Source organism: Podarcis erhardii, assembly GCF_964252035.2.
Source record: "Podarcis erhardii genome assembly, chromosome: 2".
NCBI classification, from domain to species: Eukaryota; Metazoa; Chordata; class Lepidosauria; order Squamata; family Lacertidae; genus Podarcis; species Podarcis erhardii.
In genome coordinates this window covers 58,727,087-58,749,607 of record NC_138498.1, presented here as the reverse complement: position 1 = coordinate 58,749,607, position 22,521 = coordinate 58,727,087, and the positions used below count along the sequence as shown (strand labels likewise).

The following is a 22,521-nucleotide window of genomic DNA, read 5'->3' as shown; positions in this document are numbered from 1 at the left end:
AGGTAAACCTTGCTGACCCCTGGTCTAGAGGCTTCACTGGCCTGATTCAGCAGATGCTGCTTACGTTTTTGGACAGCTCCCCCACCGGGCATTCTTGGCATGCATTTTAGCATATCCGGAATTCACACCAGCCTTCCGCTGCCTACGTGCGAACGATCCTCACGGATTATCTGGTGTAGCGATCTCTGCTCTCTGGCTTTTAACCGATTTCTAGCTGTTTCGAGTGTTCTATTCGCTTGGAGACTTGTGTGTGTAAAGCGAGGAATAAATGCTGATAAAGACCGCCATTCCTGAGCCGGAGCTCCGCTTGGAAGCGAGGGCCACCGATTTCAGTTGGAGACGAGGCATTTAACACCCCCTCCTCGCCGCCCCGTCTCCAACTGCAGCAGCGGCCGGGGCAGAAAAGGCGAGGCGCTAACGCTGAACGATCCGGCGACTCCGCGGGCGCCCGCCTCCAGCGTCGCGCTTGACAACCACCGGGCGGCTTAAGACGCGAGAGACGCCGCCCTTGGCTCATTGGCCGAGCCGCTCCCTTCGCCCGGAAAGCCCAGCCCCGCTTCTTCTGCCACCCCCCCTCCCGTCCCCGGCGCTCAGCCTATCCGCGGCCGGCCAGCGTCCGACGGCGGCGCAGTCACGTCCTTCTGCTCGGCAGGGAGGGTCCGTCTGCCTGCCTGCCTGCCTGCTGCTGCCCGTGGCTCTCCCGCGATGCTGGCCTCGGCGCCTGCAAGATCCGCCCCGTTCCACGCCGCCGCCGCCCCTCCCGCCGCTCACCAGAAGCCTTGCTGCGGCCACGGCAAAGACACGGTAAGGCGGACGAGCCAGATCGGCCGCTACGGGCGGCGCCGGGGCTGCTTGCCAGCCTCTCTCCGGGCCGCCGCAGGGATCGGGAGGGAAGGCGAGCCGGGGCAGGCGGCCTTGGCGCGGCTACTGCTCCCCTGCCCGCCGCAGCCGGAGAGAGGGATGCTGGGGGAAGGAGAAGGCTTTGCGCCACTGCAGGCCTGGGGAGGTGGCCGGCGCGAGGATGGCGAGGAGAAATCGCCTTGCCCTCCAGCGCGACCCCTGGCGCCTTGCCCTTTCTATTTCAAGGCCGCAGGCCCCGGAAAGCCCTGGACGAGGCCGCCTCGCTTCGCCGCCGCGGGCGCCAGAAGCCTTCTCGCGGGCCTCCTTCGTGCGCATCTGCTTCCCATCAGACCTCTTTCCGCCTCTCCATCCTTCCCTCCCAGAGGTGCCCGGCTGGCCCTGGGAGACCTCTTCTTCCAAGCCAGCGCCATCCCCGCCGGGGGCTCCTGCAAGACGGGGACGAGGGGGTCTGCCGCTCCCCTTCTCCCCGCGCTCAGCAGCACCGAGCTGTAGGTCACCTCTGTGCGCGAAGCGTGCTTCGCGCCGGATCCATGTGCTCTTCTTCCTCGCTGGAAAGGCCTCGAGCTGAAGGCTCCTTGCGCTCCTGGGCAGCACATACCCAAGTAGTAGCGAGGCCAGGTGGTGTAACCCCGGGGTAGGCCACAGACACGGTAACGTGGGTTTGGCAAGGTCTAGATGCAGCGCACAGGTAACAGCGTCTTAGCCTTTCCTGGCTCCCTGTTAGTGGGTGCTGCTTCCCTCCTCTTTTCAGGTTCTTCCCCTTGACCTCTAAATGCCCCTAATGCCCTTGCTTGTTCTTATATCTGCTGGATGAAGGCAAAAGTTCAGTGGGTGGAGAACACTGAGTCATGAGGTTTTGCCCCAAAGGGCTGGGTGTATTTGAATGTCTTCAAATGGATGTAGATAATTCTAAAGGAATGTCATTTTAAAAATAAATAGCAAGGGTTTTTCAATATTCAGGAGCATGGCTACATCAAATTCCACTGTCTGCAATGGGAAATACCTTCATTCTCAGATTGATTTTGATGTATTTCAAAAGGGCTTTCTGAATGTGACCTGTTTTTGCAGCTGATTTTTGCAACCATTATGGCTGGATGCAGATTGTATTTGTTGCTCTAGGCAGAAGCCTAGTGCCATTCATAAGGCCAATATAGCTGCTAAGTAGATTGAATTCTACAGTGCCTATTACATTACATATATCTAGCAAATAGACAGTTAATTATACGTGGGATATTTCTAACTTTCCATGTATACTGTCACAATCCTTTTTGTTTGTAATAGTATTAAACAAAATATTAACTACTAGCACAAATTCAAAGCCATTGACAACCAAATGTATGGGGATAAAACAGAAATGTGTGTTTTGAAAATGTGCTTTGGTATTGAGCAAAACTGACACATGACATCCAATTCTAAACATGCTTTTAAAAGTACATGTGAGACTAATGTTTCTTTCACACTTCAGTATGGAACTGTGATTTTTTTTGACATGACATGCTAAATTTCATTCACACCAGTGGCTGCAGTGTTCATTGGACAGTGTTGCTACTCCCTCATCCTTTCTGCACATGTGTGCTTCTGTTCCAACTTGATTCCCCTGTGAAAATGGCAGGAAAAATCTGTATGCTAATTACCACCTCTAATTTCATCATTTTACTCCTTTTTTGTTTTTTGTTTAGTGGGGTTGCAAACAGATTCTTTGTCAAAAGCAATGCAGAGAGATAGCATCCACTTTCAGATACATATGAGACATATGTCCACAGGTTCCTGATTTGGCAGGTGATAACATGTGCAGAAGTCAGATGTCCTCAGCTGGTTCAGGTTGACTGACTGGAAATCCAAGGGATTGAAGGCTACTGCATGAAAGAAGCATGTACACTATCATATGTAAATATTCTGGCTTCCAGTACAGGTGTTGTTTTCCAGACAAGTGTCCAAGGAGCAAAACAGACTCATGTAGCCATTCACATATTACATTTAGCAGATACTGATCTCAGTGGGAAGTTACACTGAGGCTATTGTTTTGCAGTTGCTCCATTTGCATATGCCTCTGCTCTTTTAGCAAGGCATATACTAGTGACGTGCTTTCCTTTTAATATAATTATTTCAGTAGAACTGTTCATGTGTGGGCAACATTGGTGAAATCTTCTCCAAGATGCCCTGTTAAAAGGCTTCCCAGCAGTTTTCATAAAGTCTGTAGCAGAAACAAAGCAACACATTTAAAAAGACACCTAGAGGCAAAGTAAGAACAAAATCTAATTCTTAAAACACAAAAGAAGAAGGTGTTTTCCTTCCAAACCTGAGCTTCTTGCAGAAATGATACACTTGGGCGCATCTGTCATTCCTGTTCTCCTCCCGTATCTTCGTCCAGCTAGGGGGTGGAGTCAGAACTGAGTGCTCACAATGCTGCATTCAGATCTTGATAATGAGTATATGAAAGGTACATCAAGATTGCAGGATGGAGATCACTAGAGAGAAGGCAAAGAAAATCATCAAATGCACAACATAAAAGCACAGAGCCAGAGAACTGTGCACTCACTGTCCTTTTACCACCTAAGGAAAGCAGAAGCTGAGTGCAAACTGTTTCGCACCAAGGAACATTAGATGCAAAAGGCGAGGATTGGTAGAAGTCAGATACTGACTGAGGGTAGCAAAGATGAGATAGATATGACCTAGGTGACAGTGGAGATAAGATAAAGCTAGCGCTGTTAGGAATGGGTTGTGTGTGTGTGTTTATATAGACATATGGGAGGGATAGTGGCTTGATATATAAAGAAGAAATTTGGTCCATTTTGTTTGTTGTTTATTGAAATGTTTTTAACAGATACAGTGAAAGAACCCCCCTCCCCGATTCCCAGCTATGCAGTTAGTGATAACGGACAGGTAGCATTAAATCTGCAATGTCCCATTTTTCTCCCTGCCCCATGCCTTTCATGTCATTGATGTGTCAAGTTCTGTGACTTAAATAAGGCACAATTTACAGTTACTACATATATTGATTTGACTATTCTGGTAATCAATTTTTTACAATGGAAAAAGATTAAGAGAGAGAGAGATAAAACAAATCAGTGTTGGTGGTGCAGGGGGAGCAAAACCCGTCTTTTCAGTCTGCAAAAGATTCCAATAAATTATGTGGGATATTTTGAAATGTATATTCCACCCCTCTTTTAATATAATGTATTATTGCTTGTGAGCTGCAAGATCTAAGAGGTCTTTCATCAGGAGACTTGGCCACTTTCCACTTCTGCAGTCTGATACGTTTGGCTCTGATTTCTGTGGTGGCCACATCTCTGTGCTTTAGACATTCCCTATGTAAAAGGTATGGATTCCAGCCTATAATAGTTGGGAGAAATTCCTCTGAAACAGGAAACATTTACAGGTGACTGAACAGAACCTCATACAGTGTGAACAATTGCTTGGGCACCACTGGAGTATGTGGACCAAGTTAGCTGATGTAGGATTTCTTCCTCAGTGGGTTATGTATCTAGTTTGAGTCACTAAAATGGCTGCTAGCCATCATAGCTATGCTCTGCCCCAGTGGCTCCAACTGCCTCCAGTTGCCTGGAGCCACAGGAGGGGAGAGTATACTTGTGCTTGAATCCTGCTTGTTGGTTTCCCATAAGCATGTGGTTTGCCACTGAGAGAACAGAATGCAAGACTAGATGACCAAGCAGGCTCTGATGTTCTTATGTAAAAACATTATCAGCAAATGAGTAGCAAGGCCTTTTCCTACCACTTCTGTGTGGTCAGGTCAAATCCCATGCAAAATGTCACTTCAGTCAGTATGACTGTGAAGTCTGCGTGTGGGTTAGAGCTGGAATTTTATGGAGGTTTGACTGTGGAGCAGGAAGTCAGAACAAATATTAGTCTCTTGAATCACCTTTGTATTTAATAATATGAATGTGTAAATCTTACTGAGGCTGATATCATTCATGTTCTGTGGGCTGAAGGGCTTAGGTTTGATTGCTTTCTGCACCTGTTCACACAGTAAGTCAGGGAGAATAAGGTAGGATTCAAAGTATGTAGAAATTCTTTGCTTACAGTAGCTTTGTGGCAAGGCGTGCTACCAGTGTTTGAAATTGGCCATGCGCCAGCCACATTTTCCAGCTGGCTTTTGACCACTTGCAACCAAGTGAAGATGGACTGTTTTCACACACTAATACCCCATCCTGTAGAATTCTATCAGTTATATTTTATCTGCACAATTGGAATGAATTTCTGGAATAAAATTGCTTTTTCTGTGCAGCCTGAGCAGCAGCAGTCACCATTAAGAAAAAAAAAGGTTGGAATGGACCTCTTATATGTGACTGTTCCTGAATCAAGTCAGTTTTCTTATTTAAGTTCTCAGAGCTCTTAACCTTGCTCAAGGTTGACATCTGAACTAGCCAGATGTTTAACTGAGACTCAATCACAGTCAGTCCATCATTTGAAAAATAAGATTTTAGAGCTGTCTTACCCCAAAATAGCAACTAGACATTCTGTTTTGGCTACGGCAATCATGGTTTAAGAAGCCATTTGGCACCTAGCTTATATATCTGAGTTTCTAGCACTGTGTGCTACATCTTGTTTGGGGAGGTTACTGCTAACCAGCAGCAAGGAGGTGACCAAATGCAGCAAGGAAAGCTGAATTACTTGGAGAAAAACACAATATTATGTGATTAAGACCAAACCTGAAAACTTATTTGTACAAAGCTCCTCCTATAGGGATGGATTGCCTTAGCACCAAACACTGTGTCAAGATCAGCCCTGACATTCTGTAGCTGCTGGTACCTTAGGATTCTGCCACCATCTCCAGATTCCGTGAAAATGATACATTACTTGTTACTCTTTAACTCTTTTGATGGGGGTCTAAAGTCCATTCCTCCTGCCTGGCTGGGGTGTGTGGTGGCGGCAAGCGATCTGGGGCTCAGGCAGCAGTGAGGGGGTCAGCAAACTTTTTCAGCAGGGGGGCGGTCCACTGTCCTTCAGACCTTGTGGGGGGCTGGACCATATTTTTTAAAAAATAATAATGAACGAATTCCTATGCCCTACAAATAACCCAGAGATGCATTTTAAATAAAAGGACACATTCTACTCATATCAAAACACCAGGCAGGCCCCACAAATAACCCAGAGATACATTTTAAATAAAAGGACACATTCTACTCATGTAAAAACATGCTGATTTCCAGACTGTCCGCAGGCTGGATTTAGAAGGCGATTGGGCCTGATCTGGCCCCTGGGCCTTCTTTTGCTTACCCATGCTGTAGCTGGTACAGAAGCAGGCTCCACAGCTTCTGTACCAGCTGCAGAAGAGGCACTAACTAAGGGCAAGAGAGATGGATCAGCAGAAAGTGGCATGGAGATGGGTGCCAAGGCAGAGGTTGACCAAAGCTGGAACTAAGACTGCCTAATGTACATTGGTTTTCACAGCGGAGACTGAGAAGTGTATTCTTATCTATTTCATAAAATTCATACGCCACCCGGTTGTGAAACAACAACACCTCAAAGCTGCTTATGAAAGATAAAACAGTTAAATCAAGAGAAATTTGCAACTATACTTTAAAATATACAAAAGTTAAAATACTAAAACACCTTAAAATGATCTTAACTTTCTAAGCTTGGTCTCAATAGGCAGGGAGTTCCAATGGAAGGTGCTGCCACACTGAACAAATGAGTTCTTACAAATGCAGAACGGGCATTAGTGCTGCTACTGCATCTCTCTCCCCACTTAGTCAGAGGCAATATGCCTTCAAATGCTGGTTGCTGGGAATCACAAGTTGGGAGAATGCTGTTCCACTCAGGGCCTGAGTCTGGGCTTCCAATGGGTACCTGGTTGTGCACTGTGAGAACAGGATGCTGGACTTGGTGGGCTTTTGGTCTGATCCTGCAGGGCTTTTCTTGTGCCTTTAAAATAAGATATGAAAAGTTTTTTGTTTTGTTTTTTAAGACAGCAAATCATTCCTTTTGGTTTAAAAAATGAATTGTTCCATGCCCAAGGGTCCAGAACAATTTCAACTTGTCATCCCTTTGCGGCTATGCACACTTGTATTTATTTTAAGAGAAAGTTCTTATGCCGTTTTGTTGGTGCTGACCTTTAAAGCCCTAAACAGCCTCGGTCCAGTATACCTGAAGGAGTCTCCATCCCCATTGTTCTGCACGGACACTGAGGTCCAGCGCCGAGGGCCTTCTGGCGGTTCCCTCACTACAAGAAGTGAGGCTACAGGGAACCAGGCAAAGGGCCTTCTCGGTAGTGGCACCCACCCTGTGGAACACCCTCCCATCAGATATCAAGGAAATAAACAACTACCTGACTTTTAGAAGATGTCTGACGGCATCCCTGTTTATGGAAGTTTTTAATGTTTTATGTTTTATTGTATTTTTAATATTTTGTTGGAAGCCGCTCAGAGTAGCTGGGGTGTAAATATTATTATTATTATTATTATTATTATTATTATTATTATTATATCTTCAGTGCCAGGGATATACAAGAACAAACTTACTTTTCTTTTAGAGGGAGGCTTCTTAACCTGAGTATGAAGGAACTCCAGCCTATTCCTGCCAGTTGGTGTTTCCTAAAACAATTAGCTTCTAAAGCTTGCTACCTGACTTTGCTTCCACAACATCTTTTAAAAATGTAATAATCCTATAAATTGCAGAATCATGAGGTGGGACAACAGATGCCAGAGTTTAGTGTTGCTAAGTCAGGAGCGCTTAACACTGACTTGCATTTTGTGCCTGCTATTTCAGTCTTGGTGATATCCTTGAACAGGGATTGAGTCATGTGATAGCTTTATCATCTTCAAGGCTGGGATCAGACACAGACATGCAGTTTCACTTATGACCCACTCGGAGTTCACATTCTGAGATCCCAGAACTGATATATAGGGGCATTTACAGGCTGCCCTGTTAAGACCCCGCAGCCCCACTCATTAAGCTCATTGAACTTTCAACTTGTGGAGGCTGACGGTTGTCTTTGAGCTACCGCAGACCTAAAACGACTGATCAGCTCTTGCACAGAGGAAGCAAGTAACTTTTCCTCCCCTTGATGATTCATATCTTAATCGGGGTTAACCACAGAAAAAACACTGTGATATTGTCTGTTTCAGACACCTGATCCCCTGTGAAGTTAATAGTTGCTTAGAACTCAATTCTCATTAGATACAGGATTATCTTTTAATATTCCTTAATTTCAGTAATTGCATAAGATGGGATTTAGACACCTCCCACTGCTTCATAGGCATAGTTTAGACTGTTGCATTAAGCCGGCATGTCATGATCGATTCATCACACAGCCATCGCTGACGTTTTCCGTACTGTGGTGGCTTTCTTGAAAAACCCCGGAGCTGATCCTGGTGACGTGGCTTTCTTCAGTGCTACCTGCTGGAGTTTTAGAATGGATTTGTAGCCAGTTGGAATAGAAGTTGTCCTGACTGATAGCTGTCACATCTGAGCACCACGAAAACATGAGGATGTCAAGGAGCTGTTCCAGGTATTGTTTCCTCCAGCTCACACTAGTATAGCAGTGGACAAGTACAGCACTGGAGAAGGAGGCCTATGAAGACAAGCTCCTCTGAGAGGAATTTTCTGGTTTTGGAGCAGAGACAGTGCTTGCCGCATGGAAAGATGCATGCAGATCTAGTCACTCCAGACACCTGTAGAATCTTGAGAGGTCCCTTCTCTGACCTAGTGCTCACATTAAGGTCAGCTGCTTTTGAGACCTGTTAACATTTCATGGCTCTCTTTAAGCCTTTCACAGTGATACGTATTGAGTATATCAGGGGTCAGCAAACTTACCCCGCCTTGGGCTGGTGTCTCCAGCGCCGATCGCATGGCGGGCCGGAGGGCGGGGGAGCGTGTGCCCATACGCGTGCGCACACGCTATATCTGGCACACTTCTGGTCGGAGGAGCACTGGAAATAGTTTGTGCGCATGTGCACGGGCCTCCTCTGACCCGGATGTGCGCCGGAAATAACGCTTGCGCATGCACACAAGCTATTTCCGATGCTCCTCTGACCTGGAAGTGGGCAGCTGTGCAGCGCAGCGCTAGTAACAACAGCGGGCAGTAGGGGTTGTCGCGGGCCGGATAAACGAGTCCCACGGCCCTTAGTTTGGGGACCTCTGGAGTATATGCAGTGGCGGAGGAAGGGCGGGTGCGGGCTGCCCCGGTTGTCATCAGTGAGGGGATGTGACAAAATGACAAAAATGTGAGTTTTTAAAAAACGGGGCTCACGAAACTTTTTAGTTCAGTCAACAAACGTAACGAAACGTGGCTGGCACTGGGCGCCACACCGCGTGGGCCGGCACTTATTGCGGGGCCTGCAGCATGCCCAAGCCACGCATCTCTCCTGGGAGTGACATGGTGGCTTGGGTGCCTGCCTGAAACAGCAGTTTGGGGCTTGCGTCTGCCCTCCGCCTGTCCCTCAGCAGCCCTACAACTGAAGGGGAGGTGGCGGAGAGGCTCCACGTAGCACCCCCCTGTCCCCATGGGTGGCTTGTCCTGCCCCGGCTGCAGGATGTCTGTGCCGCACCAGGCACCCGAGCGACTAGTTACGCTGCTGAGTATATGATTCTTGGCCTTCAGGTCTTCCATTTTGCTAAAGATCTCATTAGTTGAGGAGCATCCATTTTAAGTTTACTGAGTTGGGTGGCAGGCTTGGAGCACCCTGGAGACGGTCACAGAATAGTTAAGTTAGTATCACCTGGGGTTTGTATCTCTCAATCAGTGTACCCTCAAGAATGTTGACTATGTCACTAGGCCAGAAAGATTCTTTGTAGCTTGTTTTCTCGGTTTGCTTGATGTAGCAGTTCAATTTGAGCCAGAAGAGAGACTCTTGAGACTCTTGACTTATCTAAGAGTAGTATCCAACTCTGGCATGCAACAGCTTGTTGCACTTAGCGCTTCAGGCTGTGAATAACTGCTAAAGTACCTATCTGACATATGTGCTCTGGCAATTCTCTTGTAAAAGCAAATTGCTTCTGGTCTGGAGCCAAAATAAGCAACAACTTAGTGGTGCTTGCTCCAAAACGGTTTAGGGACACACACCATTTGGTGTTCAGCATATCCTTTTTAGGTGTTCAGTTCTCCTTTTTAGCGGAATTATGGTAAATCATTCTGTCTGTGAAATATGAAATAGATCCTCAATGCCTGTCGCTTACTGGCAAAATAAATCATTTTGTATAAAGCTTCTAACCTATGGTGTGCAGCTAGTAGTATTTAAGAAATGAGGGTGGAATCTTCAGTTTCTACAATAAACAATCCTGCACCATGTGTAATGAATCAGATAAGCCATAAGGCACTGTTGCATATTCATCTGGGTGAAGAGTAAAAGATTTAAGGGCTCATGAGTTGGGCCTGTCTTGGTTATTGCAAGGCAAGTCTACTTATGTGTAACATACTGACCTTGCAGGAGAAGAGCAAAGATGCTTTAAAATGTCATTTCATTGAGCTCAGTTATAAGATTTGTTAACCTCATGTGGCTATAGACTTGATTGCTATGAAATGGATCTCTATGGTTCCTGTTCTTAAAGAATGATTGTTTTTAGAATAACTTTTATGTATTGACATTTAACAAGGTGCTGGATCCAGATCCTAATATTGCATAGCTTTGATGGCTTTGTTTGATTTCGTCATCTGTTTCTGATGGATGGTTTGGGCTTCAAGGCTAGCTGGAAAAGAGAATAAAATGCTTAAATGATACTACCTCCTTCCTTTGTGGAAAGATTTAGAAGAAGGGAAAACAAAAATAGTGAGCTCTATATGGGGGCATGGGGTGGGGAGGAGGAGAGAAGATGTTGTTAACTCAGCAGATTCAGAGTGACATGTTTCACATGCACCTAGCAGCCCAGATCATTGTGATCTGTTCATGTTGTTAAGGATCAAGAGGTAAATTAAAGCCCCAGAATTTTTCTTCTTGTCAAAATTTTCCTCAATATATGTTTTTAGGTGATTCAACATTACAAATAAAGGTCACGGCAAACTCAGCTCTGTTCTTGATTGTGGGGTTTGTTTTTATAGCGACCAGTGAGAGGGCATTTCGGTAATGTAACATGAAAAAGGCTTTAATTGGTCCTCTTTTTGGTTAATTGGTGGCTGGACCTCTAGAATGACAAAAGCACTGTGGTGTTTGGATTCTCCACAAAACCATAACTCAAGTGTCTTTTCTTTTTTTTTGGCAGAAAATGGCTGTTCCTCCTGCTTATGCTGACCTAGGAAAATCTGCTCGAGACATCTTCACCAAGGGATATGGTAAATATTGCCACAAGGAAATGGGTGGTGTTTCACTGGTTATCTGGGTTGCTGATTTCTAGGATTTCACACAACTATAATTGCAGTTTCTGGCCAGTTGTGTGTGTTATAGATCACAGTCAATATGCATAGATCAAACTGTGCCCTAAGAAAAGGTCTTTCTCAGTATGTACTAGCTTCTGGGCATCATTTAGCTCACTTAGTAAACCTTCTGACTAAAGATGCACAGGACTTCTCTGTCTGTATGTATTCTCTGTCCTTCAAGGTGTAAACTGCAGCAGAGGGATGCAAAGAATAGTTCTCGGATGTAGCCCCCACTTTGTAAAAGCCTATCTAAGCCCATCTAACTGTATATCTGGAGGCAGCGTTGGCAATTGTGTATTTTTAAATTGTTTTTCAGTGGCAGAGACAAGGGGAGACATGTCCCTTTTTTGACCAGACTGAATTAACACTTTTATCCAGCTGCTGTCAGCCTGAGTAATCAGTCTTGTCACTTTACTCTGCAACCTGTGGAAAGGAATAAATTTGGGCCAAGTCCCAGCTACCTTTGAATTTGTGTACTAAGCATAGCTGTCAACTTACAGATTTGAAAATAAGGGACCAGCAGCCTTGAAAATAAGGGACCAGCAGCCAAAATAAGGGACCTGCAGCCTCACCTGTTCCAGGCACTCCAGTCTTCCTGTCTTCCTGCAGTCTGGTCAAACTCATGCTGGGTAGCTTCAAGAACACTGTCCAACCAACCTTGTAACCAGAGGTTCAACTGAATAGAATTTGAATCACATGCACCACAAGGCCTATGCAGCCTCAACTTAAGATGGCTCTCCGGCCTGGCTTTGCACTGCAAAGTTTGCAGCAGCATGTGCAACAAAATGGCGTCCAGCATTCAAAACCTCGCTCAGCTTGCATTAACTAGCCACACACAAGGCATGCAAGCTCCACCCCACAGTCGTTCTTAGACTTCTTATTGGGTGAGCAACACATTCAAGCAACACAGTTGGAGCCTCCCTCCTCCCTGGCCGGCAGGGAGGGAGGGAGAGGAGCTGCTTCCTTTGAAATTTAAGGGACATCATTTAAGGGACATCCATCAACAAGGGACAGCAGCGGGACATGGCGCTGGAATAAGGGACTGTCCATTCAAATAAGGGACACTTGACAGCTATGGTACTAAGGATGGTGTTGTGCATTTGGGCCTTTACTTTGGAGTATTTATTTCAGCAATTTGCCTTCTGATCCTTTGAAGAAAACTGTTTGTGTTCTGTTAAATATCTCATGGAATCATGGATCTCATCATGTGTTTCCCCATTATTCATTTTATTTACAGCCTGTCTTTCTTCCAGTATTGCCTCACAACACGAATTAAAACAGATACAACTGAAAACACACCAATCAATAGAAATATATAAAAATGCTGCTCAGTTTACTTCTTGCGAGAGCAGCAGCAAAAGTTTATCATGTTTATGCTGATTGTCCTGTGGCTAGATAATATATTATGTGAATATAATCATATTTCACCTTCCTGCAAGCTGCAGAAATTAGTGTAGCTTCTTAAATGCTTTTCTTCCTGCATAGAAGACTTACATTTTATGAAAGTTCAATCAGAATCTCTGCTTGCCTCTGCCCCAGATGGTTACTGACATCATTCTGGCTTATTTATATTTTCTTAGGATTTGGCTTAATAAAGTTGGATTTGAAAACAAAATCTGAAAATGGACTGGTGAGTAGAGAAAGACCAAGCATGATTTTTTCATGTCATTTTAATTGACACTTCCAATAAAGCCACCTGTCTACTTGGACAGGGGCCTGTATCTTTTTCTAACTCTGTAAGGTGACTTTGTGAAAAACAATTTTTCACCCTGCATTTTGTCCTTAGGAATTTACAAGCTCAGGTTCAGCAAATACAGAAACAACCAAAGTTTCTGGAAGTTTGGAAACCAAGTACAGGTGGACAGAATATGGCTTGACATTCACAGAGAAGTGGAACACAGACAACACACTAGGCACAGAGATAACTTTAGAAGATCAGGTGAGTGTTACATTGAAAGATGGCAGTTTTTCAACTCTTTAAGCACTCATCTTTTCAAACTATAAATGCAATTGGTGAATTTCTTTTTCTGTTCAGCTTGCACATGGACTGAAGCTGACCTTTGACTCCTCATTCTCTCCTAACACTGGGTAAGGAGTGGGTACATTCATACAGTAGAATACACTTTTTGTTGCTGTTAGTTGCCTGCTTAATTTGCTTTATCTTTCCAATCTGGGCTGCATTAATGATTATCCTTTGTGTGTGATCATCTTTCCCCTTTCCATGAAGGTCTTTTCTTTTTGCAAACTTAAGTGTGGTGCTATTTAAAATAGTTAATCACTTGAGCCAGTTGTCATAACTGCTGCTAATTTTGGCCTAAGATGCACATGTGGGTCTTATAAATGCAAAATACATCTTCCAACAGCCTCCAGTGCAAGGTCTATTTAGTGCTACTTAGCAATAACTGTCTCACTCTTTACCACTAAGTTGTGCTATTTGGGACGCCTCTTCTTCCCCTGCCCCAGCTGGATTTCTGGTCTCCCTTCTTGCAGGCTGTAACGCTAGATGCCTTTGGTTGGATGAAAGGTTTCGATGCTGTGGTTGTTTCCTGCATGTTATGTGGGCCATGAGGATTAAGCAGCTGGGAGATTATACGTACTTAATATTTCTGTGTGTGCGTCTTCATTTTTATCATCCTTTCTAAATGCTCCTGATGTCACAATGTTGTACAGCTAAAAGTAGTGCATTGCATTTCTAGTAACCAGGGCTGCATTCATTAGGTATGGTGTCCCTTTCCTGAGCTGTGGATGTTCAATCTCAGAATGATTACTGAGTATCTGCTCCATAGCCTCCAGATTTGGCTTTGCAGCATCATTACAAACTCAGGTTTTACTAGCAGTGCTTACCTGGATGGGAATAAAAAATGTAAAATGACAGAGCACCTTTGCTAAAAGCACCAGGGGTTAATGTGGCATCCACCTTAGCACTGATACAAAGCTCTAAATCAGAGATCTACTAAAATTATTAAATTAAATAGATCCTTTTAATTACTGGTGTGATTTTAAAATGTCCATTTGGGAATTAGCCATTTTAAGACCCAATTTAGACATGGTGTTAAATGCACCTCTTGGTTGTTGCATATTTTTTTGTTTCAAATTGGGGTGTGTGTGATTCACTTTGGGGACTGCGGAATGTAGGAAAGGAGTGGTTTCACTCCTTCTTCCTTCACCATTGTGCTAAATAAAATTCCTCTCTGCAGAGCTGCCATTCACCCAAGACACAGGGAACATTGATTTTCATCAGAACCACAGTGGCAAAGAAAAGAATCGCCTCCCCACTCCGACATCACAGTCCTGATGAAAACCGGTCTCCCTGTACTTGCCATTAGCAATGAAAGGACAAAAATTGCCACAGCATGTTGTGTGTTTAGTGTTGCGTTAAGTGTGGCCCTTTGCAACCCAGTTTCAGAAATTGCATTTTCAAAACAGCTGAATTATTGATAACAGAGTGAGGAGGGCTACATCTTAAAGGCAGGTAAGACACAGAGCCATAAATCCCCTTTCCAAGTGAGTGGGTATTGAGAGGAATGCTTGTGTGGACTGGACTCCAGCGACAGGTAATCCTTTCCACTAGGAGTCCTCCATTCTGTCTCCATTCTTGCCTTCCTGCTACCTCATTGGTGGCACAGCAGAAACCACACGAGGGAGTGATGAACCTCAGTCCTGTCATTCCCTTGGTGCAGGTGTTTGCAGACTTTGACTGACCTTCATAACCAATCAAAATGTCACCACCAGCCACACCTCTCCCCTGACCTGGTACCTTGGAGCACCTCTGAAGCTCAGTATGAGGTCAAAGTGTCCATAACACGCCTTGGGGCCCCCCACTGCCCCGGTATGAGACAAGCCTCTCCGGGCATTGTCCGGTGTTGCGCTCCCCTGGGATGGACACAAGTCTTCATCCCGGAGCACTCAGCGACACAGGTCGGATGATCCTGTGCACGCTATTAATCAGCAGAGTCTGCAGTGATGACTGGAAGTATGAATGTAAACATTCTTAGATTCATTTTGCAATATTTACAGGACAAATCATAATGGCGTCTGCTCTCTTCTTCAGCAGCAGACACAGAGAGAAAAACACAGTGTAACAGCAAGACATAACAGAAGAGATAAGATGTAACTTCCATCCTCAGACTTTCCCAGCTCAGGAAAGTAAACACAGACATGTGACTTACCAGTCATATATCAGCAACAGAGGAGTGATTTGCTAACACAAAGGAGACCCCCCCCATCCATCTTTCACACTGCGATGGGATAACCTGTCCCTGATTTCTGCAGAGGTGCTAAGGAAAGCTGCACAGAGGAGGCTGGCTTCCTTCATGTTGGGATAACACCCCAGCGTAGCCACTGGCTTCAGTGGGGAAAGACCCTGCTCTCCTTTTATAAGTGGGTCCCTTGATGGAGTTTGGGAGTTGAAAGAGAGGGTATGTGACATGCCTGGCAAAGAAAGCTGGGGAATGGCTAAGGAAGTTTTCCCTGTGGCTTCCAAGCAAGACTGCAGGGTGGATGGGAAGAGAAGAAGGAAGGTGGCTGCTTTCTTGAGATGCTAGTTGGGACTGTTCATGACTGTCCCTTTCTCCATCAGTGCCACACAAGCATCCTTTAGGGAGGGAGTATAGTTCAGAGGTACAGCCTGTGCTTCACATGCAGAAGGACCCAGTTGAATGCCCAGCACCAACCTAATGGCCTAAGGCAGCAGTTCTCAACCTGTGGGTCCCTAGATGTTGTTGGACTACAACTCCCATCATCCCTGACCACTGGTCATGCTGGCTAGGAATGATGGGAGTTGTAGTCCAACAACATCTGGGGACCCACAGGTTGAGAAACACTGGCCTAAGGGTCTGAGTATAAGGCAGTTTCCTATGTTCCTTGCATGCACAGCAACTCCAGCTAGATCAGATAACAGGTAATGGGAAAGTGCTACCTGAGACTCTGATGAGCCACTGCCAGTCAGTCTAATCAGTTCTGGGTTAGATGGGCAAATATTCTAGCCTAATACTAGGCAGGTTCCTGCCCATATAAAGCTCCTTAAAAAACACACCACACTGTTCAGGAGTTACAAATGTCAGATACGCATGTCCTTTCAATTAATCCCAGGGAAAATGGAGGCAGGCCAGCATCCCTTGAATTAATTATGTGGTTAAGTGACACCATTTATATAAATGAAGTAGTGAAAGTGTTGCTTGACAAGGACTGGTGTGCGTTACTGATAGCACCTGCCTTCAGTGAACCTTGAACTGTGATCTCTCGAGGTGGCTCTGATGTTTGCCTCTTCTCCAAACTTGAAATGGATGCACCGATATGTGAAAGAGGGATATGTCTGCCAATTAATGTAGCAGTCACCCTCCTGGGGTGCATGTCATGTCGAACCACAAGCTGTTACACCTGGGGTTTCGGTCTTGGATCATCTCAGTGTTCCAGTTGGCTTCAGTGTGAATATCCAGGTTAAAATAAGGCTGAAGGAATTGAGAGGAAATAATGTGGTTGATTAATAACAGGTAAAAAAGTAGGTCCTTAATTTAACCAGCATGTGGAAGGGTGCCTGGTGATAAAGGCATTGCAAGTAAAATGTTTGCCAACCATCAGTTTTGAGTCAATATCTTCAGATAATGTTCCAAATAATTTTCCTAACCTACTGCATTGATCATTAGTCTCCTGTATTGAAATAGTGCAGTGCCTATTTCAACAGCTCAAAACAGGACTGATTGCTGGTTAGAATCATAGAATTGGGACCTCAAAACCATCTAGTTCAGTGCCCTGCTGATGTAATAAATTTGTTGCTGTAGTTTCCATGATAGGTGGCCATCCAGTTTTTGCTTTAAAATCTCTATTAATGGAGAGGCTGAAAAAATTGGCCTACTTGTTTCAGACACCAGGTGCATGATGAGGTAGCATCTTAAGATAGCTTATGCATGGTGACTATAGCCTGTCAAGCAGGTCAGCATACAGAGAAAGAGGTTAATTTGTGTTGGCAGTCTCCATGCGGTTAAAGGTTTCTGGTGGTGGCAAGAACATAAGAGAAGCCTGCTGGATCACGTCAATGACTCATCTAGTTCAGCGTTCTGTTCTCAAAGTGGCCAACCAAAATGCCTCTGGAAAAACCACAAGTAGGATCTGAGCACAAGAGCACTTCCCTCCTGTAGTTCCCAGCAACTGATATTCAGAAACATTTCTGTCTCCAACTGTGGAGAATGCATGGGACTGGTACATAGCAGCGAGGGGGAAATAGCTTTAGAATGCATGATTTAAAATGAATACTATAAAGCACGGTTTTCCTTTTAGGAAGAAGAATGCTAAAGTCAAGTCTGGATACAAGCGGGAACATATCAACTTGGGCTGTGACATGGATTTTGACATTGCTGGTCCTTCAATACGTGGTGCCTTTGTCTTTGGCTATGAAGGTTGGCTGGCTGGTTACCAAATGACTTTTGAGACTGCTAAGTCCAGAGTAACTCAGAGCAATTTTGCTGTTGGTTACAAGACTGACGAATTTCAGCTTCACACCAATGTGTAAGTACTGGCAAGACTGCATACTGGGAAAGTGTTGTAAGAAAAAAAAATCCTGTCAAGTTGGTGAAAAGGAAGGTGGAACTGTTTCTTTATCAATAACTTGGATGCTTTAAACATCACTATGTGCTTTGGTAGGAGGAAGATTGTATTTTCACTTATCCAAATTTATATTTATTCAGATATATAGGACCTTCCAGATCATTTCTAAATCCAGATCTCCAAAACCCAGATGAAGGGTTTGGAGACCAGGGTTCAGAAATGATTTGGAATGGATGACAGACTTAAGTTCACACTAGTGTATTGAAGAAATAAAAAATGTGGAAGGATGTTGTTAATATATTTCCTTCATGTGTTTTTTTAAGCACTATATATAATTGATTGTAATATAGACTGCCCTTCATCCTGTAGGATCTCACAGCAGTATTCAAATGATGAAAAGCTAAACAACATAAACATTAATAAAGAGTAAAAAGCGCAGCATCCAACCATTAGAACAAGTCAGCAGCAAATCATAAACATAACCATGCCTAGGCTTGCACATTTCCCACAAATGACTGTACAATAAAGTATGAAAAATGTTCTTACAGGAATGATGGCACAGAATTTGGAGGTTCCATTTATCAGAAGGTGAATAATAAGTTGGAAACTGCCGTCAATCTTGCTTGGACAGCTGGAAATAGCAACACCCGCTTTGGAATAGCTGCCAAATATCAAATTGACCCAGATGCATCTTTCTCTGTGAGTAACATGTGGGCACTCATTTTCATTGAGATTTATTCTGTTACAGAGGTTGACTGCTTAATTCTCCTGGAACTCCAAGACCATTTAACAGAAGCAGCTCAGCAGGTGGGGTGGAACAGCTATGCCAGCTTCCCAGCAGGTGGGTTTCTGTTGCTTCCTGCAAAGGGCAAGGTGGTGGGGAGGTTGGTGCAGTGCAAAAGCACCAGCAAAGCCAGTCCTGCACTTCTGCCAATGCACAGGCCTTCCTGCTGCCCTCCCCTCCCCTCCTGGAGAGCAACAGCAACCCATCTGCTGGGTCACCTACCTCATCTGGTAATCACTGCTTCCTCTTGCTTCACTTATCAAGCGAAGTCCAGGCAAGGAAAGCAGCCCTGAGAGAAAAGAGACACTTGCACCTCAGCACCTCTCATAAACACGAAATCTTTTTTTGTTTCCATTTGCTTTCCCTTTAACGTCACCTTTCTTAATTTATTTCCCCTAGTTATTCAGCTGTATTCAGATGTGGGTGTTAACAATGTGGACTCGTCAATAAGAAACAAGAAAACAGATTGTATCTGAGCAATACAGCTTTGTAGATCTAGCACTTTGCCTAGTTGCTCATAGTGAGTAACTATCACCACCACATGCCTTCTCACTGCTGCTGGGCAGAGATGTGTATGCAGCTGCCGCAGCTTCGCTCAGTTCTGTGCTATGGCAGCTGCACAGATGATCTCCTCATCGTTTCCTTTGACTCATGAAACTACTGGCTAAAGAATAGAAGGGAGAATGAGCCAAAAGGTTTAACAAACCTAGCTTATGTGTGTTTTGAACTGGCAGTATTGCAAGAGCTGCTGCACCTGTGGCTGGCTCGTTCTCTCTTCCATCTGACGAATTGAGTTCTGAGGCGCATTTAGGGGAATGCAACTGGTTCGCCTGCACGCTGAGCTGAGAGGGTGCCGCAACAATGACTTAGAATGGAAGGCAAGGGGGGCACTGATTTTTGGTGTCACGCAGGGTGCTGCTGATATTTGAAAGCCTAAAGTCTGCCACTGGGCAAGGAGGAGGAGAGGGCCTTCTCGGTGGTGGTGCCTGCCCTGTGGAATGCCCTCCCATCAGATGTCAAAGAGATAAACAATTACCTGATGTTTAGAAGACATCTGAAGGCAGTCCTGTTTAGGGAAGTTTTTAATGACTAATGTTTTAATGTATTTTTAAGCTTTTGTTGGAAGCTGCCCAGAGTGGCTGGGGAAAGCCTTCCATATTTTGGCTGCAGTATAGAGGCTGGCTGGCAACTGGATGACTTGCAGAGAGCTTTTAAAATGATTCCTGGCAGCAAAACATCATGCTTAGCTTTAGGTTCAAATGTATAAATGGGTGGGGTGGGGTATAAGTTTCCATTTGCTTTCCTTTTACACTGGCAGCAAGCCAACATCCTAAGTTCATTCTACTTGTGCCATTTGAGCTGCAAGCCATAATATTGTACTGATTACCTGGAGAAAACTTCTGTTCAGCAAAAGTAAAGAGTTTGTTAGGAAATGCATGAGTAGTCTTTTGCACATTTAGCTGACGGGGATGGGCGGGGTGGGGGGAGACCTATTGAACTCAACAAGATCTGTGTTTTCAAATAAACATCCACATTTTTACCGAATTCCCAATTTCTTTCCCCTGAGCAAATAAACTGAATTTTCTGGTTTCCACAATTCTTTTTATGATCTGCAACAAGAACTTTGAAAGATATCTTCACTTTTGTTTTTCAGGCTAAAGTGAATAATTCCAGTCTGATTGGTTTAGGATATACTCAGACTCTGAAGCCAGGTACGCATGGAATAGAATTGTATTCGATTCTGCTGACCTTTTCCGTCCAAATGGTTATAGTAGAAAATGACATGTGTGATTTTGTTGTATGCTTGTGATATGTGGAAAGCCTGATTATTCTTCAACCCTAGTGATCAATTCTTTCAGGCTTTATTTTTATCTAAATTTGAATTCTTGTGAAGGCGACTGAATGCCATTCCATCTGGTTTCTATATTTTTTCCTGTACTTCCTCAGATAAATTGCCACTACAGTGCCAAAAACATTAAATCTAAATTGACAGAAAAAGCTTATCAGTCTATGTAAGAATTATGGATAGTTGATCATGCTTTATTGTAGTCATTTGCTTGGATCAAATCTAAAATACTAAAAGAGGGTGAGTCAAAAGACAGTGTTGCTAATGCTGATATCACAAGGAATTGTGAGCAAATAGCTTAGTGAGGTTTCTTGGTAGTTGTATTGAAGTTTTGGGACCACTGTCCTATATCAGGAAAGTATTAATTAACCCTTTATATGCATTGTATGTCTAGTTCTCATACCTCTCTCAGATAGGCTTCCTATATGTCCAGAATTTCCCAGACATAGCCAGAACACGGCAGTTGGAAACTGTGTCCGGGTGGAAATCGCTGTCAGATTGTATGCATTGCCCTTACGTTCCTAAGTATGAATGCTCATATCTTCTCTCTCCCTGTTTTGCTATGCAGGTATTAAATTGACATTGTCAGCTTTGTTGGATGGGAAGAATGTCAACGCAGGTGGCCACAAACTAGGTCTAGGACTGGAATTTGAAGCATGAAAGAAGGAATTGTACCACCGTTATTTCTGGTGATTAATTCTGAAATACTATACAGCATAGCTACCTTCCGAATTTAGTGTACTTTTCAATGTTTTATGTCTGGGATGTGTCAGTCATGTTGAACCTGGTTAAAGAAGGCTAAGCTTCAAAGTGTGTGTTTTCAGCGAAGGCCGGTGATGATTCCCCCCCCCCCCCAGTTCCAGGCCTTTTGGGGAATGTTGCTTATTAGAACGCCATACTTACCAGCTATTAATATGAAGGTCTGATTCTTGTCTTGAACCTTTTTCTTAAGATACAGTGGTGCCCCGCAAGACGAACGCCTCGCAAGACGGAAAACCCGCTAGACGAAAGGGTTTTCCGTTTTGGAGGCGCTTCGCAAAACGAATTTCCCTATGGGCTTGCTTCGCAAGACGAAAATGTCTTGCGAGTTCTTGCGGGTTTCCCCCCCCTTTCCCCCCCTTTTCCTAAGCCGCTAAGCCGCTTATCAGCTGATTCGCTGATAAGCAGCTTAACAGCCGATCGCTAAAAGCTGCTAAACCGCTAATAGCGCTAATCCGCTAAGCTGTCAATGGGCTTGCTTCGCAAGACGAAAAAACCGCTAGACGAAGAGCCTCACGGAACGGATTGATTTCGTCTTGCGAGGCACCACTGTAATGGTTCCTGAAATGGCTGAAACATTTGGAATTCATGCTATGAGAATGCCAATCCATCCAAGTGCTTGGGAAGCTCCTTTTCCTGTCACTTGAATTAGCAGGCTTTCATTCTGTGATGGAGTGTCCAAATTTGTCTGATAAGGGGCTGCTCAGGCAGATGCATCACACACGTTTAAGTCTTACTTAGTTCTCCCTCCTACACCTTCAGCTCTCTTCCTACACCAACAGCTTGTCCTTGGAGTGCTTTAGAGTGTTCACTTCGTATAACTTTGGCGTGTAGAAAGTTTGATGTGACTCAGCCAACACCACTTAAAAATCACACCCCGTGTTGTGGTTCTTTCCCTTGCACTCATTATGGAAAAGCTTGTACGACAGAGCCATAAGCAGGGAAGTCTTTTGTAACTGTAATCACCTAGTGACACTGCATTAAACAAGATGGACTTTGTTTCTATCACTACTTCTTCTCTCTCTTTTTAGCAGTTTAATGGTTACATCTTCAGTCTTCCATCTTTTTTTGTGTGGCATTAGACCCCAAAATGCTGTACTGGACACCACTTAAAATGAAACAAACAAGCAAACCCAACTTGAATAAAACATTGAAACTTCATCTCTAATTGTGTCTGTTTTCCTAAATGGTTTAGCATCCCCATCTGTGTTCTTACAAAACGCAATGGCTGCATTTCTCTTGACAACCTATAGGTGTTTCCCCCCCATTTGTTGTAAGACAGAACAAACAGATGAGTGAATATCCCAGTAAAGTCCTCAGTATGAAAGCTTTTGGTTATTATGGAAACAAATGAGACCCCCCAATGTTGCAGTCACTTTCTAACAGGTATGCTAACTAGTCATATTCTCCTCTAGG

The 22,521-nt window shown here is 44.4% G+C and overlaps 1 protein-coding gene across 1 annotated transcript; it reads left to right on the top strand.

The window, feature by feature from the left end:
- Nucleotides 1–616: 616 nt before the first annotated feature.
- VDAC1 (voltage dependent anion channel 1) lies at nucleotides 617–21,298 on the top strand. Its single transcript, XM_081848612.1, has 9 exons — nucleotides 617–804; nucleotides 11,020–11,089; nucleotides 12,754–12,803; nucleotides 12,960–13,112; nucleotides 13,209–13,261; nucleotides 17,450–17,677; nucleotides 18,265–18,415; nucleotides 20,155–20,212; nucleotides 20,915–21,298. The coding sequence occupies exons 1-9, from the start codon at nucleotides 706–708 to the stop codon at nucleotides 21,004–21,006; spliced, it is 954 nt and encodes a 317-aa protein (XP_081704738.1). The 5' UTR covers nucleotides 617–705; the 3' UTR covers nucleotides 21,007–21,298.
- The last annotated feature ends 1,223 nt before the right edge of the window (nucleotides 21,299–22,521 follow it).